General features: G+C 45.4%; 1 protein-coding gene across 2 annotated transcripts in view; it reads left to right on the forward strand.

The window, feature by feature from the left end:
- The window catches only part of RASA3 (RAS p21 protein activator 3), a 124,857-nt gene that overhangs the window by 63,008 nt on the left and 47,761 nt on the right, over positions 1-14,088 (forward strand). For both annotated transcript variants that reach the window (XM_081046095.1, XM_081046094.1), the window contains exons 3-4: positions 1,707-1,810; positions 13,253-13,347. In XM_081046095.1, the coding sequence (XP_080902221.1) occupies positions 1,707-1,810; positions 13,253-13,347 (199 nt within the window). The remainder of the gene's footprint in view (positions 1-1,706; positions 1,811-13,252; positions 13,348-14,088) is intronic.

Genomic DNA, 14,088 nt, shown 5'->3' on the forward strand with positions numbered 1-14,088 from the left:
TGTTTTTTTATTTTTTTCAGATATGTGATTTGCAAAGTGCCTTTTGAATTTCTTAATGGTGTCTTTTAAAACATAAAAGTTTTAATATTTTTAATTTTGATGAAATCTGGCTTACCGATAATTTTTCTTTCAGCAATTGTGCTTTTGGTATCATATCTAAGAAATCTTTACCTGACTCCAGGTTACAGAGATTTATTTCTGTGTTTCCTTATAAGAGTGGTATAGTTTTAACCCTTACATTCAGGTGAGTGATTGAGTTCATTTCTGTGTATGGTGTGAGGTAGCGGGGTCTATCTGTCTTTGGGCCAGGACCATGCTGTCTCAATTGCTGTTGCTTTCTAGTAAAATTTGAAACCTGGAACTGTGAGCCCTCTCCTTTTGTTCCTTTCTCAAGCATGTCTTAGGTCCTTTGCCTTTCCAGCTGGAAGGATTGGCACATGGGCTGGTTTCTGGGTCTCTGACGTGAGTAGTCAGACCAGCCAGTTTCCTGATGTACCATTATTTTATGAATCACTAAGAAAAAGCAGTGCTAATTAATCTATGAAACAATACTTTCTGACATTGATTGGCGGTTACATTCTGATTTCAGAGATGTTAAGATATAGGGTGGGGGGAAAGGTCTTCTCAGAATTGATAAAATACGTTTCTGGAGCTTTCTTAGTTGGGAACTGGCCCCTCTCTCCCTATGTTTCTTTCCTATTCTCATGTCTGTCACTCACTAAACTTTCAGTAGGAGACGCTCATGGTATCAGTTCTTTTCCGTCTTCCTTTTCATACTTGGTCAGGAGCATACTCCCCTCTTTCTCCTAACAAAATGTAACATACTGTTTTACTTCTCACTTGACCTATTACATGTTTCCTGTGTTAGACCTTAGCCATGAATGCGCATGAAAATGGAATTATGCCACATTCCGGGGTAGTCACAAGGTGTGTGTGCTGAAGTAATTTGCTCCATTTCCTAACCAGTGGATGCAGGTCAGGTGGGTGCTGTGTTCTGTGTACATTCACTATGACTTCCATGAACCAGCATCTGCTAACCCCCGCACGTGCCCATCCAGAACAATCCGGGGATACCTGCCCCTTGATTAGAGTTAGCAGTGAATTTTGAGGTTCTATCTGTGGGTGAATGAGCCTCGGGATCTGAGTGGAGGGTGGGCTGTGGGTGCCCCGACCAGAGGCACAGGTGGCTGCCCAATTGGGATTTCACCGTGACTTCTGGAGAAAGGGGAGCACTGTCTGAAACTGGAACACTGAGTCAGGCTTACCACCTGCTACTGGGCCTTCAAAACGGTTAGCACTTCTGGGGCATTTGTGCTAAACCTGGACACCCACAATTGACATAATTTTGTTAATGCCGTGATATGTGTCGAGCTCTCTGGTTTCCCTGAGCTGTTGCTAAAGCAGCACAGCAGTTCATTCATTTAACGTGACATGCCTCTGGTGCTGGGGCCACATCTGTGAAGATTTTTATAGCCTGCTTACTCTTGAGTTCATTTTTTACCCCAGTTAAGAAACTGCAATTTCACATCTCACCAATGGCATGCAGAATAGCGTGTTTGTGGTACATTTAAAATGATATTACACTTACGTGCCCGAGGTCGGTGCTTAGTCTGCAGGCCCTACCTCGACGCCCTCACGACTGACGACTAAAGACAAGGCTATTACCTCACAGAATCTAATGGTGCTCATTCTATTTATTTATCTAGCCCCTTCTATGGAGAAGACTTTTACTGTGAAATTCCTCGGAGTTTTCGTCACCTGTCATTTTACATTTTCGATAGAGACGTTTTCCGGAGGGATTCCATCATAGGTAGGTACTTAAACGGATGTTTTCTTCTTTTTCTCCATCTCTTCTGAATGGGGTCTCATTCTGGCAGAAGTGGGGTATCTCTTCCAGGCAGGGGTATGTCTGTTCTGAGACAGCAGAGTCAAGATAGCATTTTTAACCTGGCCTTTCTGGCTGTGCTGAGCAGTGGCAGGAAGTGGTCCTAGGCACCCGGCTAGCATGCCCCTGGCATCCACCATGGCTGGGAAATGCTGCCTGAGTCCCGCCCTGGCAGTGTATGGAGGAGCTTCACAGCACAAGCTCATGTAGGAGAGACCAGGACATGCCAGTAAAGGCTTTGGAACGTTCCTTCAAGGTGAGGGTACAGCAACCTCCAGACTCGTCCTCAAACGACTCCCGAGGACTCCTCTGAGGGGCCAGTGTGCAGAGGCAATTTCATCTCACTTTCCCCAAGCTGTGCCCTTTCCTGACTCCCAAACTCCTCGATAGAGTATGGGATGGTATTGGGGGTGCTCCCAGGGGCATTTGGGTGCCCTCAGTTATTGGGGCACGGAGAGGCATTGGCGCTCGCAGATGTTTAGGGGTGCTCTCAAATGCATTGGGGTGTTCTTAGAAGTATTGGGTGTGTTCTCAGCAGTATTGGGATATTCTCAGATATTGAGGTGCTCTTAGGGACACTAGGGCTCTCAGGTGTTGAGTTGTTCTCAGAGGCATTGGGGTGCTCTCAGAGGCACTAGCATTTCACTGATGGACTCCTGGAGAGAGAGTGGCTCAGCCTGACAGTGGAAGAGAGGTGTGGAATATTAAAGAACCTTCCTGAGTTCAGGAGTGCACCTGTGTCCGCATTCATGCTCAGTGTGGCACCAGAATGGAGAAGCCAAACGTGGGCACAGTTGTAATTGCTGGAATCCAAGCACCATATACCATCTGTGCTGTGGCCTTGGCTTTTCCTGGGATGGGAGACGTTTGAGAGCTTAGCTCTTGGGTAGAGCACCTTGCATCTGAAGTGCACTTGACTCACTCACACTGTTCGTTGCCTTTCCTCTGGCTCACACGTGGGGCATTATGACCAGCTCCTACTCACTGCCCAGCCTGCCGAGGGTGTCACCCACGCATCCAGTAGGGCTATTTCCACGCAGGTTACAGAGGGCTCCCGGCATCACTCAGAACAGTTGGCCACGTCCCCTGCCTCCCTCAGTCTCTCAGCCTCATACCCTCTGGCAATTTCTCTGCTGCCTCCTCAGCTCTCAGCCTGCAGGTCCACCTACCCTGGAGGACCCCATAATTGTCTCAGATGCATCATGTTAAAGTCATATTAACCACCAAAAGTTCCTCATTGCCGGGTGAACCCCATACCTGCCCCTTTCTCACCTTCCCAGCTGACCTGTCAAAATCTGGAGCTCAGTACCTGTGGCAGCCACATCCCCCTACAGCGAGCCTTTGTTTGCTTGGACTGTAGCCTTCATGGACTAAGAGCTTGCTCCTTGCACCTCTCCCTTCACTCCAGGGCTACCAGAGCTGCCTTTTCTACATGGGGGCCCTGAGCACCTCCTCCCAGTTTAAAGCTGACCTCTGGTATCCCACTGCACCTACAGAAAAACTCAAAACATGGTCAGGGCCCATATATGACTCCATCGTGTCTGTCCCAAAACCTGGCTTTGGCTCAGGTGGCAGTCACTAAACATTTGTTGAAAGAACGGACGATTTTTTTAAATACCTCCATGTATTACATTTATTACCTTTTAGAAATTCAATCTGTGTTTTATCTGAAAAAACTTTCTTGGAGTTTCCATTTTACAGCTTGACTTATTTAAAAAAATTTTTTTTTGCCAAGTTTGAGGCCATACTGCCTGATCTGGCCTGGAGAAGGAAGTCTGTACTCCCTAGCATGCATACAAGACCTTTCATAATCTGAGCAAATTGTTCTCTGAGCTGAACTTGTCATCATCCACGATGGCCTTTCTATCTGTCTCAACATAAACACACTCACGTGTTTATTCACACGTACATGTAGAACCCACTTGTGCACCTGTGCAGGCCTCCACCTGCATGGTCTGTGACACCCTCCTAACACTAGAAGCCTTTTTAATGCATCTCAGTTTTCTGAAATCTGACTGGTCCTGCAGTGACAAGTTCACATGTTATCTTTCCTCAAGCAGCATGTTGTCTTTCTTTAAGCACACTCCCCTTGCTACTGGGGAGTGTGTTAAAATCCTGGTAATTGGGCCCCCATCCATGCCAGTGAACCCAGATTTTCCTGGGGCTGAACCTGGAATTCCGTAGTTTTATCAAGTTCCCCAGGTGATTCTTACATTTAGAAGGAAACTAACATGAATGCTTATATATGCCAGGCACTGTGCTGTGTCTTTTCAAGGGCTCAAAAGCATGCCATTTACCCTTTGTTATCAATCCCAGGAGGTAGACGTTATCTCCACTTGCTATATCAAGAAGAAACTGAGGCTCACTGAGGATAAGACACTTGCCTGAAGTTGAATAGCTAGCAGGTAGTGAGCCAACAAATCAAACATCTCCTGTCATATGTAGAGAAGTGGGAACCAGTGTTAGCAGAGACATGGGAGAAGAAAGGTGTATTTACATCTGCTTTGGTCATCCCATGAATTCTTCTCCCTCCCCAAACACCCTTCAGTGGGTTTTCCTGCCCAACACCCCATATCTCACTGTGACTCTGAATTTCATTTTTATCCTTTCCGGTGTGTGATAGGTGGCTACATAGAATTTCAGTCTCAACATTTTATATTCTAATCGAGCTTTTAGATGTATGCTTTCCTTGGGACTTTGGGCACCAATGACTAGATGTATATGAGTGTGAAAGCATTCCTAAACCTAAGTGATTTGGACTGACTAAAGGAAAGTAGTAACACCTTTTCCACCAGAGTCATCAGATCCGCTGTTATCTACAGCGGGAATGGGGGCTGGAGAGAGTGACACAAACATATTCTGTTGCACTGCTCCTGAGTTGTTTCATGGTGGGCCTTTGAACCCCTTCCTCTGCCCTCCCCTCCCCTCTCCTACTCCTTCCCTGTCTCCCCTACCCTTCCTCCTGTTCTGATCTCATGCTCTGGCATTTCCTTCTCTCCTTCAGCCCGTTTTCCTTTTTCGGATCTTGGTCCACATGTGAAGTCCTCCTTCAGTCCATGCGTGTGGCTTATTTCCTACCCCTGAGTCATCTCCCTGAGCCATCACGATGCCTCTTCTTCTGTCTCATCGACGTTGGGTGAATAAAGCTTCCAAGGCAGTACAAATCTAGGTCTTATGAAAAAAAACCAGGCGGGGCAGTAAGGAACCTTTACACAGGAGTAGGATGTGTTGATTCTTGTTTTATTCTGGCGAGGGTGGCTTAGTTGAAAAATAAAACTTTATCGAAATTTTATTAGGCATTCATGTGTTGAGACTTAAGTGAACGCTGTTGCTTGCTAAAAATGCTTTGAATGAGTGTAGATCGAGATTAGTGTTTGATCCTACAAAGTTAAACCCACCATCCAGCTTTAATGAGTCATTCAGTGCGTCAATGAGTTGACTTTTGTTCTGTCATTTCTTCCATCTTTCATACTCTCACTCTGGAAGAATGATAAGTGCTGCCTGTTTATTCTGGAACTGTCCGACAGGAATTCATGTTCTGGGAAAGGAGGAGAGACGCAAATTGAATTATCTGGTGCATATCTCTTATTTACTCATTTAACAAATGTAAGGCATTTACTATGAGCAAGGTATTGTTCTAGGTGCTTTACAAATATTGACTCATTTAATCATCATAACTATGTAAGGTAAGGGCATTTTTCAGATGAAGAAACTGGTACAGACAAGTCACATGGCTTTTAGGTTGTAGAGCTGGTGCTCACACCTTGGCAGCCAGGTTCTCAGGTCTGTGCTACTGAGCCCTTGACCTCATTTTAGATTATGCCTCGTTGTCTGTTTTTAGAGACAATAATTGATTGAATGTGGAGGCTGATGGGGAGGGAGAAGTCTAGCATGACTCCTACTTATGGTTTTAAACCACCAGGTAGATTGTGGGGGTTGGTACGTAGATGGGGCTGGAAAATGTGGGTGGTGGTGGTGATGATGAAAGGTGGGTATGAGATGAGGAAGGGTGATGGCAGAAGAATGAGTTAGATATCAGAAAAATATATTATCCTCCATGACCCACCACCACCATCCCCTTCCAGGAGCTGTAATCCACTATCCTCCCAACATATACCATCCACTACCCACCCCGTTCATCATCCGTTGTTTGTCCTCCATCACCCTCCACTCCTCACTTACCATTCACCATCCACCACCATCCACCATCACTCTCCACCACCCATGACGTACCATCTACCATCCTCAAGCCCTCATCCTGTCTGTTGATCTACTATTTCTCTTCTACCACTACCACCTCCCACCACCACTGTCCACCATTTTTCAGCCCCAGAATTTACTTGGTGCAAATCCATAACCCAGGAGTCATCCTGGATTCCCCATTTATATCTGTTCTAGCCCCTGACACACATTTACCTTTTATTAGAATGGAACCATGTGACTGTAGAACACTTTCTTATTGTGTCTGTACATCTAAACACCAGAGGCTTGCAGTGGGTTTACTTCCACCTAAAGACGGCAGCTCTGTTTGGATATAAGACAATGGGTTGGCAGATATGGGCCTAAGACTGGGGCACCCTACTTCTGCAAAGCATGTTGGTTGAAAGAATGTACTCATTTCCTTCTACCAAAAGCTCCTTGTAGCTTGTTCCTCCTGTGGCAGGAACCACCTTGAGTCCATTAGCCTTCCTAATTTCCCAGGCCAGCGAAGATGCCTGGGTGGTGGGCTTCCGCTTGACCCATGACAAGAAATCCAAATTCAAAACTGCTAAAGGCAGCTTTGGTGCTGAGGTAGCATAAAGTGGTGCTTATGAAGAAATGATCCATGCCTCTGGTAGTGTTTATGGGAATGTAGATCAGAGCTTCACACACTTGTTACAATGCAGTTGCTGATTCATGGGACTGGGGCAGGATCTGAGTGTCTGCACTCCCAACAGATAACATTCTGGGGAACTGATGCGATTTAAGTAGAAATAATTGGGGTTTGGTCAGGAAATACATGGGCATAGACCACATTGGAACTCCGGTAATTCATGTTTGACTTAATTTTAAGATGGAACTATCATAATTGCTTCTCAGCTGAATCCTTACCTCTGAAGGAATCTGATGAAGAAGGGTTTACAAGTTTTCCAGTGCACACTTTCCAGGTCTTGCTGGCAGCCGTACCTCATGTACCCTGTTTCCCTGAAAATAAGACCTAGCAGGACAATCAGCTCTAATGCATTTTTTGGAGCAAAAATTAATATAAGACTCTTATTTTACTATAATACCAGGTCTTATATTAATTTTTGCTCCAAAAGACGCATTAGAGCTGATTGTTAGGCTAGGTCTTATTTTCAGGGAAACAGGGTATCTCCGTTGGTATGATGGGTCTGAAATCCAGATCCAGCCATGGGACTCCACTGCTCAGGTCCTGCAGGGCTTCCTTTGCCCTCAGGATGATGCCCAAACTCCTAGTATGGCATTCAAGCTCTTCGCGGCTGCCCTTCCAAAGGATTCCTCCTTCCTGTCCCCCTCAACCTTAGACGTGGGCTCAGGCCTTCCCAGTTCCTCTCCCAGTGCCACCTGCCCCCTGGCCTGGGCTCATACTGCCTCCTCTGCCTGGCGCCCTACCCCTGGCCCTTCTCCCCATCCGAAGCCCATCTGGTTGCCACCACCCACCCGAGACCCTGCTTAGCTGGAGGTGGCACCTGAGGGAGCTCTCCCTTTGCTGTTCTCCTGTGGCTTCACATGCTGGTGCCTTTTTTTCTGCTGCTTGTCACATGTTCACTGAATTGTACTTCCCATGGCCTAGAGCTCCATGAGGGAGGGGCCTGGGTTTATCTCTATCCAATATCAACTGGGTGTGCCAAGGTTTGTTTATGGAGGGAAGGAAGGAAGCAGGAGAGGGAGGAACGAAAGAATCCTAAGCTGTTCAGTTACAAGTTGACATATTACCAGTGGCACTGTGCCTGCATTGGACACACCAGATGACAGATGAAAGTGAATATGGGGATACAATATCGGTCTTAGTACTTGGCTCAGATTATATTAGAAAGAAGAGGAATTTGATTAATCCTTAGAGTCACACGAGAACTTTTCTGAGTAGTAATCTTAAGGAAAAGGAAATTTAAAAATATTTTTGCATCTTTTCATCAGAGACACTGGTCAAGTTGATTCTGGGGTTATCTCCCCTCAAAATAATCAAATAAGATGTTTATTAATCATTCTGTTTAAGGTACTTGCTATTTTTAAAGATAACCAGCAAAATCCTGGTTTAGCCATTCTTCGTGGCTTTAAAATTATGGTGTGTCAGTGTGCAATTGGACTTACATGTTTTCACCATCGTTTTTACAGCTGTAAAAATAAGTGGCTGTCTGGATCTCCAGGAATAATTTAAAGTTATGACTAGTAATTATGTTGTTACCAGGATGAGAAGCCAAGTTCTAGGGTGTACATTTGTGTCATGGAAACGAGCACAGTGTCACGGGCTTCTCCAGTGTTCTGTGTCTGATCTGCTGGCACCACGCCAGGAGGAGCCCACAGTCACCTTCAGGTTTTGCTCATGTTGCTGCTCGTGTGGCCCCCTGCGGGTTTGAGTCTAGGAATGGGGTGTATCCAGTGAGGGTGCTGCCAGCTTTGTTCTTTTCCAAACTCATTTTGCTTGTCTAGGTCCTTTGAATTCTCATTTACATTTTAAAAGCAGCTTCTTAATTTTCAGAATGACTGAGATTGCGTTGATTTGTAGGTTAATTTCGGGAAAATTAACGTCTTAACAAAATTGAGTAGTCAGACTCTCCAACATGGCATATCTTTCCATGTGCTTGGGTCTTCTATAATTTCTCTCATCAGTGTTTTGTGATATGTTTTCAGCATACGTATCTTGTGTGCACACACACGCACATACACACACGTGCACGCGTGCACACACACACTTATTTTTTATTTATCCTTATATACTTTTTTGATGGAGCAGACAAAGATTTTTAAAGATAGAACACCAAAAGTTCAAGCCATAAAAGCATCATTTTGTGAAAAATACTGTTGAGCTTTTTAAAATTGAATTTTTCATTGTCATTGCTTTTATGCACAAATACAATTGATTTTTATGTATTAACTTTGTATTCTGTGGCCTTGCTAACCACACACACCTATTCTAATAGCTTTTCTTATAGGTTTTCCAATGGATTCTGTGAATAAAGACTTTCATTTCTACCTTTCCCAGTCTATGTGCCCTTGTTTCCTTCCCATGCCTCCGTGTACCAGTTAGAACACCAGTTTGAACAGGAGTGATGAGAACAAACGTCTCTGCCACCAGCTCCATCTTGGGGAAGCATTCGGCTATCTGTCATCAAGTCTGATCTTAGTCAGCCTTTCTGCAGGTTTCACCCTGGTTGTCTACCTTTCCCCACATCCTCTGACACCTCTGTACCTGATTCCCTAAAACACGTGCCCACTGTTGAATTACCAGGCATGCTTCTCTCTTCTGACCCTGACAGGTACAACGCCCATCAGAGGGAATAATACATGGGGTTTTTCATGGTGAAAAACCAGGTAGCACCACCTCTATCCGAATGAGAAAGTGAAGCCCAGAGTGGTTTAGTGACCTTTTGATGTCACTCAGATAGATTGGGACAGATCTGTGAATTATGACACATCAAAGACATTTTAGTAGACGTTATGATTGTGGGTCAGATATTCCCTCAGAAGACTAATTTAGAAGCACTAATACACATTCAGAAACACTAACACATGTTTTTAAAAGTATATATTCTTATATTCTTGAATGTTGTCTATCTCTAGAAGGACAAACTGGAAGCTGACGACAGAAGTGAGCTTGAGTCAGGAACTGTATAGCAGGGGAGAAACTTATTCTCAGCTGTATTTTATATTCTTTTGAATGTTTCAAATTTTGTACTATTTTCCTATATTACCTACTTAATGTCAAATTAAGTACTTCTAAAAATAAAGCATAATGATGTGTACGTTGTAGGATTCATATAAGCATTAAATACACGATTCCTCCCTGGTCTAGTTAAAGTTCATAAAAGCATTGCAATTACTTAACATTTCAGACTTCAAACGTAATCCTCTTATCCAGCTGAATAAGAGTCTGAATCACAGAGTCTGAAGATTTCTTTATTCTTTTTCAATGAAATACATTACTCAATTCAATTCCAAGAAATTCTTTGTTTTATGTAGCATTATTCTTGCAAGATCCAAAATTCTATTCCCATGGGGAGAAAAATGCGGGCTTTTTCAGGAGCCAAGCAGAGAGGAAGAAGGAGTCTTCTCTTGGGGGCCGGTCTTCCTGGTGACGGGGGTGGGCTGAGGAATGGCCAGAGGTAGTGGGACCCACTGTTGGCACCTCAGTGTGATGCCCATCAAGGCAGTGCTGGTGTGAGGGGAGGACCAAGGCGTGGGGAGGAGCCTGAGATGAGTCCTGAGGGAGCCATCCTGCCCTTGTAACTTGATACTGGTTGGAGGAAATCCTACAGTGGCGTGTAACTTGGGTCTCTGAATTTCTGTGGAGAATTTCTGCAGCCTGTGTCCACTACATGTTTCCTGCGTCTGTCTCTCTTGTTCTTTCTCCTGCTGACTTTGCGTGCAGTGGCTTAAACAGTTATGCAGTATGTGGCTGGGCAGGATTTGGCTCCCGATGGCTCTGTGTGATGATAGCTGAGCCACAAGGTTGACGTGGGCCCTGGTATTGACCCTTGGAGTGCTCGTGTGCTGTGCCCACTTCACAGGTGGACAGAATTACCTGGCCTCGAACTGAGTAGCCCTAGTTGAATGATTCCAGAGTCTTTCTTAAGCCTCTTCTGCAATATAGGGAGTGTGAGGTACAGTTACCTTCCCTTTGAGAATATGAGATGATGTAAATTTGCTGATATAATGAACGGCACAATGATAGATAGATGGAGATTGAAGGCAGGTGTCGGTGGAAGCAAATTGTCCTGACTCCCTGGATGCCGTCACCCTCTAGCACTTGGAACAGCTTTTTTCATGTTTGTTTCACCTTTGCAACTTCATATCTGTGCTGGTGGGTTGATTTCACAGGGTCTGGCGTCCAGAGTAGAGATCAGTTGACCGAATTCTCAGAACAAAATGTGAAGACCTCAAGGGAAAAAATCTTTCTCTCTGCCTACTGAGGTTCTCCGGCCAGGGATCTGTAAAGTGGACTGACAAAAGACAGATAACAGGGGCTGGCCCGGTGGCTCAGGCGGTTAGAGCTCCATGCTCCTAACTCCGAAGGCTGCCAGTTCGATTCCCACATGGGCCAGTGGGCTCTCAACCACAAGGTAGCCAGTTCAATTTCTCGAGTCCCGCAAGGGATGGTGGGCTGTGCCAGCTGGAGCTGAACAGCACCCTCCACAACTAAGGTTGAAAGGACAACAACTTGACTTGGAAAAAGTCCTGGAAGTACACACTGTTCCCCAATAAAGTCCTGTTCCCCTTCCCCAATAAGAAAAAATCTTCAAAAAAAAAAAAAAAGACAGATAACAGACGAGAAACAGCTTACGAATGCCTGTAGCATAATCATGTGGGGGAAGCCTCAACAATGAGTTAGGTAGACTTTGGACTGGTTGTGGCATCTTAGCAAAGGAACAATACATGTCAGAGAAGGGACAATACACAGGAAAAAGGTTTGAGGACTTGAAGGGTAGCAGACTGGGACAATAAATATATGGGGGAACAAATGGAGTAGGTTTTGGGGCAGATGTCAACTTTCCATCTTCTTCATGGCCATACTGCTTCCTGGGAGAGGGCCTCAAGGCTGCCTTTATTTCTCAGCGGTTTCTGCTTGTAATTAGAAAGGGAAGCTCTGGGAGGGCTTTGTTTAGGATCTGTTGATTCTCATTTGTCTCCAGCTCAAATAATCCTTACGGCAAAGTGACATACTTTGAGGTGGTATATCCTGAACTCCCATAGAACCAAACAGAAGAGTGTTCTCTGCTTTTCCTTAAATCTCTCATCAAGGGACACATTGGGCACGGGCCCCTGTAAGGTCTTGTGTGAGCCATTGGGAACAGAATAGGTCCCAGGGGAACACTTAAGAGGAGGTGACATTGCAGGGGGACCTCAAGGGTTGAGTACATTTAGGGAAGAAGAAACAATGGAAGAACGGCAAGGAAACAAAAGCTGCATATAAAAATATATATGTATATATATAATGCATGATGCATATTTAAAAAATATATATATTCATTCATATTCTAGCGCCAAAGTACCAAGCCTGCGTAAGGATTGTAAAACTATCTATAGTAGACACCCTCACACTTTGGGGCCTACAAAAGTTCCTTGGGACCTTGTGAAAACGAAGATTTCAGGACCCCACACCAAAGATTTGTTTCCTCCATCTAGGAGAGGGCCCTGCATTTTAGGAAACTCTCCAGGTGTTTTGACGTAGGTGGCCTGTGATCTTACTTTGAGAGACACTGATTCATAGACCCAGGTGGGCAATAGGAGGGTTGAGGCTCATGCCAGCTGCATCCTCAGTTTCTGTTGATGCGGTGAACTGACCTGAGTACACATGTGTGCCCTTGTGATGGCGGGCCTGACACGCACACACACACACATACACGTTTACTCTATGTAAGCTGACTGTGCACACATGTGCATAATATGCACACTAGGAAAGCGGAATATACATATGCACACGTGCATGCGCACATTATTTAAGCTGAACACACACACACGTGTGTGTGCACACACCATATAACCTAAATATGCACACCCATGTCTTCTAAGCTATAGCTCATACAAGTGCACACACATGCACACACAGAAAATCCTCATCAAAGCCTTGCCGAGGACAATGGCCTGTCCCTGCTTGCAGTATGGAGGTTGAGGCGGGAGGTGACGGTGATGCGGCGTGCCCGGTCTCACAGCCCGTGTGGCCCAGCGATTTCCTTCAGAGCTCGCCCCCTTACCCGCATCCTACATTCCTCCCCGGTCCTGAGCAGTTCGCTGTGCAAATGCCTGGTGGAGCCATTTTCTTGTCTGCAAGGAATATCCCCATCTAGTGCCCCCTCCTCACTACAACCACGTTGGGTAAAATATAGGGAGTGAAATGCTCGTGAAAGGTGGGCCCTGACCACCCCAGGCTGTGCTCCCGCCGTGAGAGTAGACAGATCTGCAGCCACCAGGGAACTCACGTGTGAGATGTGTTCCGCTAATGGGGTCGGACTTGGCCACCTTCAAGAGGAAATGCTGCATATATTGATCTTACTGGAAGGAAGACAGCATGGTGGCATCAACTTACTCTGTTATCTATTTTGGGTTATACTGTTTGCAATAATTGGTAGTGATAATGGAGAGACTTCTGCTTATGAACCTTGTGGGGTCCCTTTCATGACTGTGTTTCCTCTGCGTTGTGTGTTTTAGGGAAGGTGGCCATTCAGAAGGAAGACTTGCAGAAATACCATAACAGGGACACCTGGTTCCAGCTGCAGCACGTCGACGCTGACTCGGAAGTCCAGGTGAGACCCTCGGTGGGGCCCAGGGGACACCGGAGGTCCTTGGGAACAGAAGAGACTCTGCTTGTGGCTAAATAAATAGATACAGGGATTTGGTCTTAACAGGGAACGATCGCTAGCAAATTGTGTCCTATTTATAGCAAGTGTAGGCTTATTAATTTTGTGTATTAAATGGGTTATTGTCACACTGTGTCATGCATGATTAAAGCAGCTTTAAAAACACAAAATGTGAAAATCAATAATTAAAGGTGAAGAGAAAATACGGGTATGAAAAAATAAATCTGTGGGGTGAGAAGAGCACCCAGAACCTCATACTGCGGGTCCCTGTGTTTGCTGGAGATCACCGAATGTGTTTGCAAGCTCTCTGCACTCAGCAAGGAAGAATTTAATTTAAGCTCAAAGAAATGACCACTCTGATGAGGTTCCCATTGTGAAACATCCTGGGCTCACCCTGACTCGCCGGGGCAATATGCTAACTGGGACTGACCCCCACCCTGTGGAAGGAGATGGTTTCTCCCCCATCTCACGGGAGACTGTGAGGCTCCAGGTTCCCAACTCTTTCCCATAAGGGCTATTCTTGGAATTGCCCACAACTCGGGGTCACTCCCCATGCTGAGTGCCAAAGAACATCTGAATCCTTGTCAGGAGGGTGGACGCATCTTCTCTTCTCTTGTGAACCTGGCTTGGGTGGTTTCCAGTTAAGCCTGTTCTAAACTGAAGCCGGTGTCTGTAATATCAAAATTG

The sequence above is a fragment of the Rhinolophus hipposideros genome (genome assembly GCF_964194185.1).
Source record: "Rhinolophus hipposideros genome assembly, chromosome: 4".
NCBI lineage: Eukaryota > Metazoa > Chordata > Mammalia > Chiroptera > Rhinolophidae > Rhinolophus > Rhinolophus hipposideros.